Genomic DNA, 16610 nt, shown 5'->3' with positions numbered 1-16610 from the left:
TGGAGGAAGATAAATCTAGCTTTGGGGCTGGTTCATTTTCTAGCAGTCAAAAAGGTTATGGTTATCATACCAAAACCAACCTGAACAGGTTAAATTTAAAACAAAGAAGTCAGTGCTCTATAAAAATAGACATAAGAAGTGTAATTATTCTGTTGATTGTGTAAGTGTGTATGTGAAATCTAAAACTTTTGAAATGGTAAGGAAATCCACTTTAACTGTATCAAATTGAAAACTGCAAGGTCAACAGCACCAATCAAAACTGTCTGCACAGCAAAGGAAACAATCAACACAGGACAGAGACAACCTACAGAATGCAACAAAAATTTTTGCAAGCTAGTCTTTGATAGAGGAAAATACCTACAAAATATAAAACTTCAAAAAATTCAATATCAATGATTAAAATGTCTAGTCAGTAAATGAATAAATGGCCTGAACAGATAGTTCTTTTAAAAAGCATATGCAAAAGACCAGTAACAATCTAAGAAAAAGGGTGCACATTTTTATCCACTAGAGAAATACATACCAAAACTATGTTGAGATTCCATGTCACCCAAGTCTGAGTACTATAATAAATAAATAAATAAAAATATTTAGAAGAAACGCAAAATAGAAATCAATCCAAACTGCTAGTAGGAATATAAATTAGTATATCCTGTATGGAATTCAGACTGGTGGTTTCTGAAAAAGTTGATGTCAATTAAAAAAAAAAATAACATGGAAGAGAAGAGATATTATTAGGCAAAACAAAAGGAATAGGGAAGTGTAGGGAGGGAAACAGATTGAAGGATGTAAATGTGTTGTATACATGTACAAACTTATAATACTCTATTTGCCAAAAGCAAATACGGATGGCAGAATAGAGAGATTTCACAATTCCTTGATCCTCTTTGAGCAAGAACATGAGAAGTGAGTTTGTGGATGCATGACAAAGTTAGAGACCATGAAAGTACAGTGGAGTTCTTCAGAAGAAAACTCAAACCTGATTAAACACAGAGACTGGAGTAAACAGCATCCCAGGAAAAGAAAATCCCCCAGCACCTGCTGCCTGAATCTGAAGACAGGGCCTGAGGAGCTGGCCCTCTCCAGAGTGCAGCTGTGAGGATAAGAGTCCAGCAGGACTTGCTGGCATGGTGCTGCCCTTTGAAGATACGCAGCCTAAGTCCTTAAGAGATCTGGGTCTGCACGGTGAGCTGGATTCGGAGAAGAAATTCACTCTGTATCTGAAGAGACTTTGAGTGTGCTTCATCGAGAGAGGGAACATGTCTCTAAGCTCGGACTGCTCTGGAATCACTATCTGTCCCCACTCCAAGAGACTTTCTTCTTTCTGTCACATTGTCTCAGCAGTTAGCCACCACGTGACACAATACTACTTTGGAGAAGTAACCATGACAAAACACCCACTGAGAGCCATCTGCTGTGGGGAGTGTGGGCTTCAATGTTGGGGATGCTACGCTGCAGAATTTGGCATCAAAATCCTGGCCTCTGAGGCCAGATCATGGGCAGTTGGGTGTGATTTGCACTTGGGTGCCGTGACCAAGGGCCATGGTCCAACAGGTCCCCAGCATGCCTCTCTCAGCACAGTGCTTTCTGCACATTCGCCAGTCTTTAGAGTGCCTTGTAATTGTCTCAATAGTCTTATATCTCTGTCTTTGCCTCGTGCCCAAGACCTGGAGCCAGGGAGTCCACGAGAGTAACTGCCTGTCACTGCCAAACCTGCCTGCCATCTTAAGGTGGTGAGCACCATTATCGAGAGGACTCCGCACAACAGTGTCCACCACCCCCTCCACTGGATATACAGACCCTCTCTGGTTGGTACCTTGCTTCAAAGAATGGAAACAGGGAAAACCATTGCCAGTGTCCTGCACCTGAAGCCCACAGCCTGAGAACTTCTAGGGAGGAACTGAATTATTCCTACCCTGGCATCTACCCTTGTTTACTTCTCTGAACACCTTGGGACTGGGCCTGGCAGTGTACTCATGCAATTCCAGCACTCAGGAGGCTGAGACAGGAGGTCGTCTCATGGTGCATACCAAGAGTTAAAGACCAGACTGAACTGCAATGCAAGAGCCTGTCTCACAAATTTAAAATATGTAAACCATTGGCTACGAGGAGTTTTTATTCCCTTCCCCTGTTTTCCTTCAGATCTTGAGGATGGAGCACAGGGAGTCCTTTACACAAAGCATGTGCTCTGCCATTACCAGTCAGGGAACAGGAGCTGTACGAAGCTGCAGTCATGACCTAGGTGGTACTAATTAAAGCAGAGAGATGCCTGAACTCAGAGAATGGGGAGAGGAAAATGTTGCCAGGTAATATGGAGTTGTCAAGGTTTATTTTGTCTTCGGAGAAAAGAAAAAAGAAAATGAAGCTGAATCATGATTTTCCTGTCTCCTTCCTAGTTACCTTTTTCTCTTGTATCCTATTCACCCCGATTTTGATATCTGTTCTTAAAGAGCACAAAACAAAGACTGAAGGTCAAATAGGGCTGAGGAGGCCCATTGTCCTGCGTGAACAGGAGCTAAAAGTCCCTTCCTGACCCAATAAAAAGAGACTGTATTTGTATTTGACCGTTGGCCCAGGGAGTTTTCTTAATTTTTAAATGACAGATGAGAAAGTTATGTTTGCATTTCAGTATAGCACAACTTGGCTTCCGATAGTTACATTTTCATCTCTTGCCTCTCTCTCTCTCTCTCTCTATATATATATATATATATATATATATACATATATATATATATATGTAAACTTCTAGAACTCTAGATTCTATATTTCTTCTTTTTCTGAAATTTAATCATAAGCCCAGGTTTTCCTACAGAACACAGACTGAAGAGCACAATATTCTCCTCATTTCTAGATGCACTTTCTATCCTCCTTCCAGGCCCTCATCAACATTCTTAAGTCCTCTGAGTCTCTGCCATGGCCTGTTTAAGGCCATTCTGCATACTGTCTGACATACAGTCCCAATCATTCATCCCATAAATTTCATAATAATTTTAGCTGAATGCTACTTCTAGGTACTATATTATATGCTATTTAATATTGTTAAATTCAGGGTACAGCAAAAAAATTACTGTTTAAAGCAATCAGCCTCATTGATATTTGCCATAAAACAGCCATTTGAGCAGAATTTGACCTCTGTGGAGTTAACCTATGTATCTCAATTTGGAACTTGATATGGGTTTGTTTCTAGCTAGAATTTCGGTTCAGTGCAGGCCTGCAGTTTTCTCCAAGCTGAAGTCTCCATGAGCTTTCACATCATTGTCAGGGCCACAGAGTCAGCTAGACAAAAGACCGAGTTCCCCGTGTTCATGACTGATCTGAGGAATCCACATGGAATCATTGTTGCCCTACACGCAGTTAATCATGGGAACAATCATCTACCCACCTTCCAGAGTAAAGCTTGTGGACCTCACCTTTTCACAGGACAGTAGGGAAGTTTTAGTGGAGCTTGTGCACTGGTATCCTCATGGCCATCTTCTGAAAACGCAACCACTGCAGGTATCTATACCATAATCTTCATGGCAGTGGAGATTATTTCAGTTTGATGTGACATGTGGCATATGTATATATAGTGACTCAGATTAAGCAACACTAGCAGTGTGTTTCACCAAAAATATATGAAACATATTTGATATAAAGTTGAGATTTTCTTTTTTTACTATGTTTTGAAGTTTTTGGGTTTATCAAAAAATTTATGGTCATAAATGTTTCATTTATGTATTTTTTCATATGTGCATACAAGGTATTTATATATTTAGAAGTATATATTACACATCAAAATATTTTATATAATTGAAATGTCTTTATGTATTACATATTGCTTATTTGTATTACTGATATAATATACATGACATACTGTACAGTGTATTTGAAATAATTTATAGATTGAGTGTATATATATATGTGTGTGTGTGTGTGTGTATGTAATTACATCTATATACCATGTGCAACACTATTTGCATATTAAGTAAATTATATGTTAAGTCTCCAACTTAGGAGCCTTCAATCTGTGAAATTTCAGAGACAAACTGACCTCACATTATGAGCATTTCTAGATGAGGATAAATCACAGAGGTACACCTCACATATCTGCCATACATTGTCACAGTCATGCCACTGTTGAGAGCCACTGAAGATGAAAATTGACCACACATGAGGAGGTTGCTCAGCCAGTTGGAGAACAAAGATCACCCAGGGCTAGTCTCAAAAAGAAGCAACTCTGGCCCCAAAACATCATGCCATTAGGTTGCTATACATGTAGATTAATAGGCAACAAGGTGTCAAATGGCATTGAGTTATTAAAAGTGTAAATAAATACCCCTACAGTGAGGTGGCAGTTCCTTTCCTAACATTACAGAGAGGGGTCCACCTTATCCCAGATTTCTGTGATGCTCCTTTGTTTCTTCACCTTCTTGACACACTTCACGGTTCTCACCATGGGAACCTCAATAGCTACGTGGGTCTGAGCAGTACCACTGCATGCATATATACAGTGCCATAGTATGCAGGAGTGCAGTGCCCAGTCAGATCCCGGGGTGTTTGGAAGCAAGAAGAAAAGCAGTGCTGATGTGGAGGAGACCCTAGGAAGCTCAAAAAAATACACATTTGTGTCAGGTTTGTGTAAGTGTATTTTGTTGGATTTACAGTGTATTTTTGGAACAGAACTCATTCACACATCTGACTGTATGTGCATAACCACTGACAAACAGGTCACTTCATGAAACCTAGAATTATTGTATACATGTCACTCACTTACAATTTATAGGAAAAGATTAAAGAATATCTATGACATGGTCTGTGATACACTATTAATTCCTAGTTTCCAGAATTAGATTCTGGAATGATGAGGAAGATCATTCCAGAGACAAAAATTTCCTGTTTCTATCTCTTTTTACTATATGTTAATTTATTTAACACAATGAAATGATAGTCTGATATAAAATTTTACTTGAGAACTTTAACTACAAGGACAATACAAAGAAAATGAAATCTGGTTACCCTTGAAAGCTAAGGAAGGACATGATAAATTTTACTCACTGACATTTATCAGATGCCCTTTTATTTCAAAGGAAATTTAGTGAATATCTTCATTTTTTAAAAGGAAGAAAAACCTGCAAACTCTAAGACTTTTTCATAATCAGTGATGGTTTATTTTCTAAAAATTAATTAATAAATAGCTATTCAGTGTATTAAAATACTTGAATATTTGTGCTTGCTTGAAATTATTCTTATGGATTATGGTGTCACATCTTTAAATGAAATGGTAAAAATGGGTAAGTTATTTTTTGATAGTGATACTTGTTTCATTAATGAAGGCGTGTATTTTTTATTCCTGTTGCAAATATCGAAAATATTTTGAGATCTGTATAGTCAGAACCCTTTACTTGTTCTACAAGATTTTTTTTTCATTTGTAAGGAACCTCAGAAAAGTTTTCTTCGAAAACATGTGACGCATATTTCTTACAACTATAAGATTTATGCTTTATTTACTTGGAATTTATTTCATTATAACGTTAAAGTGATCCCTATTATGTTTTTCTCTTTTTTTCTTTCCTGTAAATTGTAGTTTGGGAAAAACCTTTGGCCACTACCATTAACGTTTTACAGGGAATGAAAAAAGAATTATGTACATGTATCAATTCCCCATAATGAATCCAAACTGCAAACTCATGCTAAATAAATGTAGACATACACTTATTTTAAATAAAAATATCTTTTCTAAGTAAAAAAATAAGATAAATTATACAGATAAAAGTGTAACACTTTGTGTACTACTCAGGTCTCTGATCACTGTTTTATTTCTAATGCCTTCATTTTAAAATAAACACACAGCCCAAAAGGATGGTAATAGAAAAATATACTTTTTCATTGATTTCATTAAAAAAACATCAAAATGGTAAACTGATAGAACAACAAACCTATGCACAGAAAGAACTACTGCAATGGGACAAATTAATATGTTGTAAATGTCAGCTGCATTCACATTGGCAAATTTTCCTTGGTAATCACACAATGTGTGTTTGGAGCCACTTTCTCAAAACCTCCTGACCTCATTTCTCACGCTATACATGAGGAGGGTCAACACCAAGTGATGACAGAGTTAACAGCAGAGCCCTGGAGCCTTGGTCCTCATGTTAATGAACACAATGGTGTAGCAGCACACCCCTGCTCAGCTAGGAGGAAGCCAGTGGAGAAAGCCTTGTGGAAGCACCCAGATAGCATGCACCAGAGGCCAGGATGCATTTGCATAAGTCCTGGCCCAGCCTCAGCTCTTCAAGGACCAAGAGGAATCAGAGTTGGCTGTGTGGACACTGGCCAGGAACACCAGGATGAGGCTTGCAGAGGGAGTAGGTAATCACCAGGAGCTGCAGCAGGGAGAGCTCCAGGCAGCCTGGCCTGCATCTTCGACGTCCGGCAGCAGCAGATGGCCACAGAGCTGGCACAGGATCGGGTGCCAAGAAGAAACTCTGCCGTGTAGGCCAAAGTACCAGAAGCGCTGCGTTGCACATCTGGCTGATGACACACAAGTGTGACAGCGCATTGGCCGCCATTTTGGGGATAATGGTGGATAAAAGAGCCATGTCCCTAAGAGAGATCTGGCTGAGTAAGAAGTCCATGGACATGTGTAGGCGGGGGGTCCTCTTAGATCAGAAGGATCCTCAAACCATTGCTCATCTCAAAATATTGTGGATATTTGCAACAAGAATAAAAAATACACACCTTCATTAATGAAACCAGTATCACTATCAAAAAATAATTTACCCATTTTTACCATTTCATTTAAAGATGTAACACCATAATCCATAATAATAATTTCAAGCAAGCACAAGATCACCAGCACAAGAGAAAATAGGAATAGATGTCACTGGGTATGATGAAAGAGTCCTAAGAGTACTACCCTTCTAGTATCAGGTGAATTTTCCATGTCTCTGACCACATGCTAGGAAAAGAAAATGATTTCGAAACGAGACCTGCTCTTAAAGATAACTTGCAGTTTTCTTTAAAATGTATCTAGCCAAATGAAATAGAAAATCCCACTTGCTCCCCAAAATTTTGCCTTGGCATCAAGTTGTCTCCATGTCCTGTTCTATATTTTTAATTATTTCTCCAATTCAAATAATATACCTAATACTTTGGAATACTCTGCCAGTATGCAACAGTTAATCATGCCTTAAAAATATGATTTAACTTTGGTTTCTTTCTCTGCTGAAGCAGAATTATATATATATATATATATATATATATATATATATATATATTAGTATGTGTTGATGTAATGTATCTCACAATTATCGCTTTTGAATTTTTCTTACATACTGGTAATTTCTTACATACTGGTTTTCTTGCTGGTAATCTCATAAAATATCTTTCAGTACCATGAGAATTAAAATTCAAAATTGAAGCAAAGAAAACAAAATACATGATGTACTAGTTTCCTTGTTGCTGGTGAAAATGACTGTCATACAGAACTTAAAGAAGGACATGCTTAATTTGGCTCCCACTTTCAGAAGTTTCAGTCCTTGATCCACTGGGACCATAATTGGACAATCATGCTATGGAAGATTGGTGAAGCTAATTTTCTCCCATTATTGAGGCCAAGATACTCCAACAGAGATGATGGGTCTGGGGCCCAGATACAGTCCTCAGAGTCAGGCCTCTATAGCCAACCTGGACGTATGCAGAATTGTGCTGTACTCCCTTAAGGCTGTGCTCACAGCAGTCAAGAGGGCAGCTGAGTTTACTTGTCACAAATTACCATTTAAACCATGCTTTTCCACAAAGGAAAATAAGATGGCCTAATTTCTCTGTTCCATACACAAGCAGTTGATGGTCTATACTAGCATCTATTTTCCCTGGATACTGCTACATAACACCAACTAGCGTGTAATTCCCATTACCATGTCTTCTTTTCTTAACTAAATGGAGATTTGGTCAGTACAGCTCCCTTGTAACAATATATATCCAGTAGATATTTTAAGTGATGATGAATTTAAATGCTTATGATCAAAAACTTAATAATTTCACAAAGCAATATAACCTAAATGAATACAAATTTTTTTTTATTTGCAACTCTTAAGCTTATAATAATCACACATCCTTAAAATAGGATTCAAAAAATAATATGTAAGTTTTGTCCACACCAACTTCTTCACACAGACTTAATGCAAAATTATTAGCAACATGTCTCATTTAATTCCAGGAGCAGCTTCCTGCTGACTTGCACATCTGTCCTGTACACAGCTATGAGGACAGATGCAGGAAAAGGGACACGCGACTTTCTTCATATACCTGTGTGAGGTTTATATTCTACAAATTCAAATTATTGAAAAAAAGCAATAGAGATTCCTAAAAGAATTACATTTGACTTTCAATCATAGGCTGTCTATGTAAACTCATTTTAAGGATTTTAACTGAAAGCAAAATTTATAACCCATCACCTAAACTTTAATGACTACTAGCCTATTAGATGATCAGTGTATACAGACAATATTGTTTGTTTCATTTATATATTTTCTGTTTAACAAAATTATTGGTGATTTAAAATTGTTAGATAACATGCTGTGTTATATATATATATATATATATATATATATATATATATATATATGTATGTATATGACTACCTTAGTAACTGTTGCATTCCACTTTGTAGCACTGCAGTGTGTGTGTGTGTGTATATAAAATATAATATATATTTTTGAATATTTAAGATATTTTAATAATGTGTTATTTGTGGATAGTGTTTTTTGGTAAATAGTTATTTATTTTCCTTTAGGAGACATATATTACATAATTTTTGCACTGGCATCATCTGTTAATTTGAGATTAAATTATTTCATTTGAAACAGTCTGGTGATATATGAGGCAGTTATGTCTACTAATTATAGAAAAGTGAAAAGAATTGTTTTTCATGCCCCTTAAACATACTAAGGCAGTCAGAAAGTATTTGTTTCTTAAACATTTATTACTGTTTTATTTCTTCTTTTAAATTTTTTCTATATTTTTTGCTTATTAGTACATGTTTGCACTATTTAATGATAATGTACATTGTGGGGATTTTCTTTATGTACATGGCTCATCTTAGTAAAGTCTTTATTGAGCAATGTTTGTGATAAACGATGAGTATATTCATCTTTTGAAGTAGATTCACATACACATAGCATCTGAATCCTTTTACTTCTCCTCTTCCCCGCTTCTCCCATCATTTCTGCAAGTTCTGATCATCTCTTTTTTATATTTTATACTCACAGTGTAGCCTGTATATTTCACATTAACCAGTGGGAAATTTTAAATCTAGAAATATAAGTCATGTACTGAGTAATACATATTCTAAAAAAATTAAAGAAATGTTACATTTCTTCATTACCTCAGTAAAATTTTTCTATTTAATTGACTACTACAAGATGGATTTATGGGCTAGTTTCTAGTGCTTGAAAATCTGTACCTCCAAGAAATAGTTGGATAAAATTAAGCAATTAAAATAAGTAGAAGCATCTGCTTCACTATGTGCAGATATGATGTAATAAGAGCACCTACTATAATAGTATTCAGCTGTTTTATGGTTATTACCATATATAAAACATTCTAATAATGTCAAGGTTAGCTATAATTATTGTCTCAAATATTGTTTAAATTATCCCAGAATAAATAATTTACACACAAGTATTTTGGAGAGAAAAATAACCTGTAATTCAAAGTAATACAAGATATGATATTGTATTTTTAAGTCAAAAGGACAACGTAACAAAGAATTTTTCAGGATCTTCTTAGAGTACACATCATCCTCCTTTGATGAATTTCCCAGAATTAGCAAAGCTGCAAAAACCCCAGAAGTACAATAAGTTAAAACGTCTTGCAGGCCAAAATTGTGTTCTGTCCTCAATGTGATTTTATTCAATTTGATCACTAAATACTATGACTGAAACCATAAATTATTCCATATCTATTTCCAATAGAGCTGGCAACTAAATTGTAAAATGTATGAAAATTGTAGCAATAATTACCTACATTTATTATCTTGTTATCTAATATAAACAAGTGAGTGAGGCAGACTGTGCTTTTATTTGTATTTCAGACAGAATAAAAAATCATACATTAAGTTTTTGGCAGATGAAGGGGTGAAGTCATCATGAACCTGCAGCCAGGGTCCTGAGAGGACTCCTCTACTCTTGCGAGGTCTCCCTGGTTGTTGGAACTACCATGCTGACAGTGTTCATCCCAATGACCTGGAGCCCGGGAGCATGGCACACTTCTAGACTGCTTGTTTCATTTGGTTGGATGGCAGTATTGTCAGTTAGATGAAATTTTTATAAAACATGGAATGAAACAAAGTAAAGGACACACAGAGGCCTGTGTACTGGATTAAATGTAAAATATAAACTAGTGCAATAAAGCACCCTCTTCATCGTGTGCATTCTGGAGAGTTGCAATACCTGGCTGTTTTGCTACCTAAAATGTCCTTATTGCAAAACAAAATTCATGGATATATTAAAACTACATAAAGTGGTTTAAGAATATTGATTTAGTCAAAGAAAATCATGAACTTGTTTCCTTACTATTTCTTTCATTGCAATACAACCTTAAGCAAGATGTTCCAGGAATCCAACATTTAGTCCACCAGACAGTATTATAAAACAGTACAGTGGTCATATTAACAAATTGCTATAAATTTATGCTACTGTATGTGGAATGCTTAATTATTGTTTTCAGTAACATCCTGATAAATAATAGAAACTACTGCTTCCATCTACTCAAAAAATAATGGTTGCATAGAGAGAGTGCATAAAGAATTTAAATGATAAAATCAAATTCACCTTTCTATAACATAGTGGGGAAATGATCAACTCTAACTTGTTCTCATAATTTTAAAATGATAAGTTTATACAGAATCATCACAGAAAAATTATTTCAGTGGAAATTAAAATTGGATTGAAAAATTACTCTTTCTGAACTCATCTGAACTTGATGCTTTCATTATATTATGCATTATTTTCTGAACCAGTACAATAAAATAGTATTATTATTTTGGGTTTTACAAAGAGATAGGTGTTTTCGAAACTAGAACAGGTAACCTGTCTTGGATTTCATTCTGTGAAATAAATCCCAAGAAAAGGGAAAACAATCTACTTACACAAAAGTTGTTTTTACAATTTGCTTTACAATGTGTAATATCAATTATGAAACTATTAAGCTGCTATTATAGAATATTATCTAATAACCAGAGAGATCTTAGATTATTATGTTGTGTTTTACAAAGATCATAAAATGTGTGCAGCAGAATGAAGACAGGAATAGTTGTGAAGTTATTAAGCGAAAGACAAATACTTTATTCTCTAGATGTTAAATATTTTAATTAAGATAATCCTTATCATGGCAATAAAGTAGACAACAACAGCTTTAGCACAAACAATCCCTAGGTGTGAGTTATCAATGGAAACTCAGCCCAGGCCAACCTCACAGTGCCCTAAGCACCCTGTGATCCAGAGCTCTGGCCTTGCCCACTATGAAGAGCTCACCAGTGCTTCTGTTGCTTGTATTAAGTTAAAAGCACGTTTCTAAGGTATGAAAATGTCCTCAGCTTCGGATTCTGGTAATACAAATAGTGACATATTTAGAAGAATACTAATGATGAAATTATTCCTCCATTTATTGGTTCAGACAGATTATTTCCAAATCTCAAGACACTCTATCTCTGAAGAAAATGATGCTTTTGGCTAATGCTTTGCTTATGTGCAGACCTGACTAATTAGAAGTGAAGCTTACCCTACATGGTTTTTAGATGAGAGGAAATTATGTACCTCATAATCACAAAAGCATTCAGTAACCGAAATGTCCACGGCACTAGTGATTACATAGCGGATGCAGACTTTTAGAGAGACTTTGCCCCAAACATACTTCTGAAATGAACATGCTCAGATGTTTTCTGCCAGTCATGAAACCTACCAATCACATGGTTCAGGATGAGTTTCTTGAAGTCCTTGAGACGCAGGTTAATCATCCATAGAAAGTGACAGTAATGCCTCCTTCATGGATTTACTTACAAACTCACCTTATTTAGTGAATAAGGAGACCAGGTGTATGAGATAAATGGCTGTATCTCATTTTTTCTCCCTTCTCTAGTAAAACATCTTATTTTCTGGTTTGACGCAAGGTATTGTGAGGACCCAGTTTACTGACATGTTAACAGAAAAAGTTTTACTTAAATCTAGAAGATTAGAAAGCTCTAGCTCAGAATGGAAATACATGATTCTAGTACTTAACCATCGCATGCATATAAAGTAGGCAACATGGTTGGATCATATTCTATACCCACATTATTATTCCCCATGCTCACAGGAGTCATGTCGGATTTTGTGTGTGAGCAGCTGAGCACCTGTCCATGGGAAGAAGTCAGAGTTGGAAAGGGTACGTGTTGTCCTTGATCCCCTAATGTGTACTGGATCACTATAGTATACAGTAATGTATTTTTTTCAAAATAGCTAGAAGAAAGAATCTTGAATATTTAAACTTCAAGAATGATAAATTTTTGTTAATAAATTTTCTATTTCAGCTGGATCATTATACATATATATTACATTGTATGCTATGCAGATATACAAATACTTTGTCAGTGAAAATTTAGATATAAACCTGAAACATGTAATTTTGATATCGGTAAATAAAATCCTACTTATAATATAGATCAACTAATAATCACATGTTATGGATAACAATATCCCAAAGTAATTTGTACAGAGAAATTGTTCAGAGACCTCCATTTTGCTTAGCATAAAAATTTCTACAGGCTCATGAATGTAGACTAATTTTAATCTTCCATTTATAGATGACAAAGTTACATAGATGCAAAAAAGTATTAACTCTTTTATTGAGAAATGTTTCTTCAAATATTTATTCTGCTTTAAAATATTTTTTCAATGAGTTCTTTATATATTCTGATATTAACCCCTTGCCTGATGTCTACTTTAGATATGTTTTCTTTTGTAACTTGTGATGGACTCTTAAATCCTTTTCTTCCTTTTTTGTTCAGAAAATTTGCCATTTGATTTATTCCCATTTATCACCCAATGGGAACTTCTGCCATGCTCAGAGACAGCAAGGACCTTCATTCCTCTAAAACACCCAAGTTCATATTAGGAAAGCCAGTGTGACAAGCTTCTTCAGGAGAATCCACAGCAAAGGATCTTCCTCTCCAGTTCGGCTTTATGCTGTTGGTAACAATCATCAGTTAAGCCTTCCTCACTTAGCACCGAGCTGATTCAGTTCAGCTGGGTGTTTCAAGTTCACTACATATGCCAATCCTCAATCACTAAAGAATTGCTGCAGTCATGTTTCCTCTATCAGGGTTCATCATCCCAGGAGTCTGCTCAGGGCCCCCAGGACCTCCTTGTTCCTTAGGCTGTAGATGAATGGGTTCAGAAGAGGTGTGACAATGCTGTAAAAAACTGCCACCATCTTGTCCTGGGCAGGGTCATGCAAGGAGTGTGGCCGAGTATAGGTGGAGAGAGTGGTCACATAGAAGAGGCTCACCACAATCAGGTGGGAGAAACACGTGGAAAGGGCTTTGGTCCGTCCTGTGCCTAAGCGCATCTGGAACACAACAGTGAGCACTTGAGCATAGGAAGCTAAGATGGCCAGGAAGGGCAGTAGCAGAATAATAAGTCCACTCAGCAGGATGGTGTCCTCATAATGGGAGGTGTCCTCACATACCAGTGGCAGCAGAGAGGGAATTTCACAGAAAAAGTGGTTAATGAGCCGAGACCCACAGAAAGGAAGCTGGAAGACATACAGTGTATGTATTAAGGAGTTGACAGCACTGCTGCACCATGTACACATGATCAGGGAGAAGCAGGTCTTCTTGCTCATGAGAACAGGATAGTGCAAAGAATGGCAGATGGCTACGTAACGATCATAGGACATGAAGCCTAAGAGAATGGCTTCACATCCACCAAGGCTCACGAACATAAATGTCTGAATCTCACAGCCCAAGAATGTGATGGTCTTGGTATTTGCCAGGAAGTTTGATACCATCTTGGGCACAGTGGTGCAGATGTACATCATGTCGATGAGGGAGAGCTGACTGAGTAGGAAGTACATGGGCATATGGAGCCTACTGTCCACTCGGATGAGGTGGAGCAGGGTGATATTACCCAACACAGCCACCAAGAAGAGGAAGACAATGGCAGCAAAGAGAAAACCATTCATGCTGCCATATTGGAAAAGACCAACCAGCATAAAGTTTGTCCCAGAACTTTGGTTTCCAGTTTTCATGCCTTAAATTGAAATATCAATGCAGACAATATATGAAAACTCCGTGGACTAATGTTTATTCTCCTTTGCAGCAAAATGACAGTAATTAAATGGGATGAATATTATTACTTAAATCACCTTAGGTGAATATATGTCTCCTATGTAATAGATTAAATACCGTATGTAGTTATTTTTACTTGTGATTAACATATAATAGTTGCAGGTATTAATACTCTGTAATAATGCACATGATGCATAGATTGTGCAAAGGTCAAATAGAAAAATTAGCTGTTCCTTCTTATTTTTTAAGCCTTAGGAACCTTCAAATCATTTCTTCTTAATCTTCATGTACTACAAATGACAAAATGAAGAAGCCCACCAATTTCAGATAAGTGTATATATAATCGTAAATATCGTTTTTGAAAATATTTTGATGACTTGTTTGCAAAAATTACATTCTCTAAAGTATGTGTTTTTAAGATGGTTGGTTGCAATTTTGTGCATTTATTATGAAACTGTTCCCACTCAGTTATATCATAAAAGTAATCCGATGTTAACACTGAGTTGATAAATGTAGTATAATCTTAATGATTCATTATTTTATTTTACATTTTACCTACTTTTATTTTATATAGGAAAAATTCCATACTAATATTAATGTGGAAGTTACAGCCATCATGCATTATGAATTTAGTACCAACTAGTTATTCTTGTAAATATAGATGAAACTTTACAAATTTTCCAAAAAAGTGTTAATAAAAATAAGGAAATATTTAAGTGGATCAACCAAATTTAAAGTGATATTTATTATTCTTTGACAGAAATAGTCTAGTTTTAAAAATTAGTTACAAGATAAGAACTAAAATTTTTATGGTTAGTTTTCACAGAAATTTTGATTTCTACAACTTTTTCCAGTCAATGATATCTTGATAATTTAAGGGACTATATTTTTAAAATGTATGAAGAAGTGATTTGAAACAATATTATATGCTCTCAGGATTTTCTGGTCCTGAACTGCTGAAAGGCACAATGATATTTTCCAAATTTCAGAAGGTAATTTGTTTAATTTAGACTGAAAACCTCAGTTACCCTTCAAAATCTCAAAACTGAGTGTCTTATTTAAAATATTCATAATATTGAATATATCTTTTTGTGTAGAAATCATACTTTTTTCTATGTAGTAGAATAAAATATTTTCAACTTCTAAGAAGAAACATGCAATGACAAGAAATATTTAATATTATAAAAATGATAAAAATTACATATTTCAAAAATATATGCAATAGTGTATATACTGTGTCTCTATATAGCAGATGTTACTTCTTAGTAAAACAATCCATTAAATTTCAATCAATTACAAAGTTGTATTTCCTACAATGATATAACTATTTCAATAAAACCTTAGAAAAAATACATGGACCTAAAAAGTAGAGTGAACATTTTTTAAAAGAGTAACATAAAAGAAACACCAATGTAAGATTTTATTGAATAAAATAAATAATAATATGTGCAGACATCTAGGCAAGGCAGAAAAATGAAGATAAAAAAGTCACTGTTTATTAATAATGGGTGAAATTAAACATAAAGATCTATATTCCTTGACATTTAAGACATGTTATTAATCACCAATCAGAGGCTTTAAAATAGATAAAAATCCCTGCAAAATCTTTTTTAGTCAACAATCATTTCATTGTAAGATAGTTTTTCTTCAAATTAGTACTTACTCTTCAAAACAATCTACTCTGAAAAAAGTAAATTTTAATAAAAGTGCAAAGGATATTCTAAGGGCAATTTAAAAATTATTTCACATGTTAAGTATGAATTCTTCACCAAATGAGAAAAATACTTCAATAAACAAAAAATCGAAGACTTTTCAAATAAGAAAAAGACTTCAGTAAATAACTAGAAATTGTTGTGAATATGTGAAAAATGAAAATGTAATAAAATAAGCTTATAATATGCTAGTAACTCATCTCAGCTTATATCAGTACTTAATAATCTTATTGCTACCCTAAAGTTAAAAACAGTCAAATATTCTGTAACATACTTCAAAAAATAAGTTAGAATTTTTTTTAAAAATTGCCCATTATTTATGACAAGCTCTTATTACTGTGCTATCTTTTAGGCAGAACTTTTTATGTTAACAATTTCTGTAGAGAATAATCATAAACATGAAATACAGCTTAGTTGCAGCAGTATCAAACGTGACATCGTTTCAAAGAGCAATTTGAAATGAGCACATGGTTAGAAAGGAGAAAATGCTTGTAGAGATGATAAACCTGAGTAGATAATGATGCATATTAAAAAGCAAATATTTCTGGATTTTATTTGCAAAACATAACACATAAACAGTTATGATGCCACTT

The 16610-nt window shown here is 35.1% G+C and overlaps 1 protein-coding gene across 1 annotated transcript; it reads right to left on the bottom strand.

Moving 5' to 3' along the window:
• Positions 1 to 13344: 13344 nt before the first annotated feature.
• Positions 13345 to 14265, bottom strand: LOC134472804 (olfactory receptor 2AK2-like). Its single transcript, XM_063235133.1, has one exon. The coding sequence runs from the start codon at positions 14263 to 14265 to the stop codon at positions 13345 to 13347; it is 921 nt and encodes a 306-aa protein (XP_063091203.1).
• Between the last annotated feature and the right edge of the window lie 2345 nt (positions 14266 to 16610).

The sequence above is a fragment of the Cavia porcellus genome, unplaced genomic scaffold (genome assembly GCF_034190915.1).
Source record: "Cavia porcellus strain 051 isolate PalLab524CR breed Dunkin Hartley unplaced genomic scaffold, mCavPor4.1 scaffold_2, whole genome shotgun sequence".
NCBI classification, from domain to species: domain Eukaryota; kingdom Metazoa; phylum Chordata; class Mammalia; order Rodentia; family Caviidae; genus Cavia; species Cavia porcellus.
The sequence above is the reverse complement of the archived record's forward strand: the minus strand, read 5'-3'. Positions and strand labels throughout refer to the sequence as shown.

What these genes read in the sequence shown, in the direction of transcription:
- LOC134472804 (XM_063235133.1), bottom strand. Translation starts at nt 14,265, where the DNA reads ATGAAAACTGGAAACCAAAGTTCTGGGACAAACTTTATGCTGGTTGGT.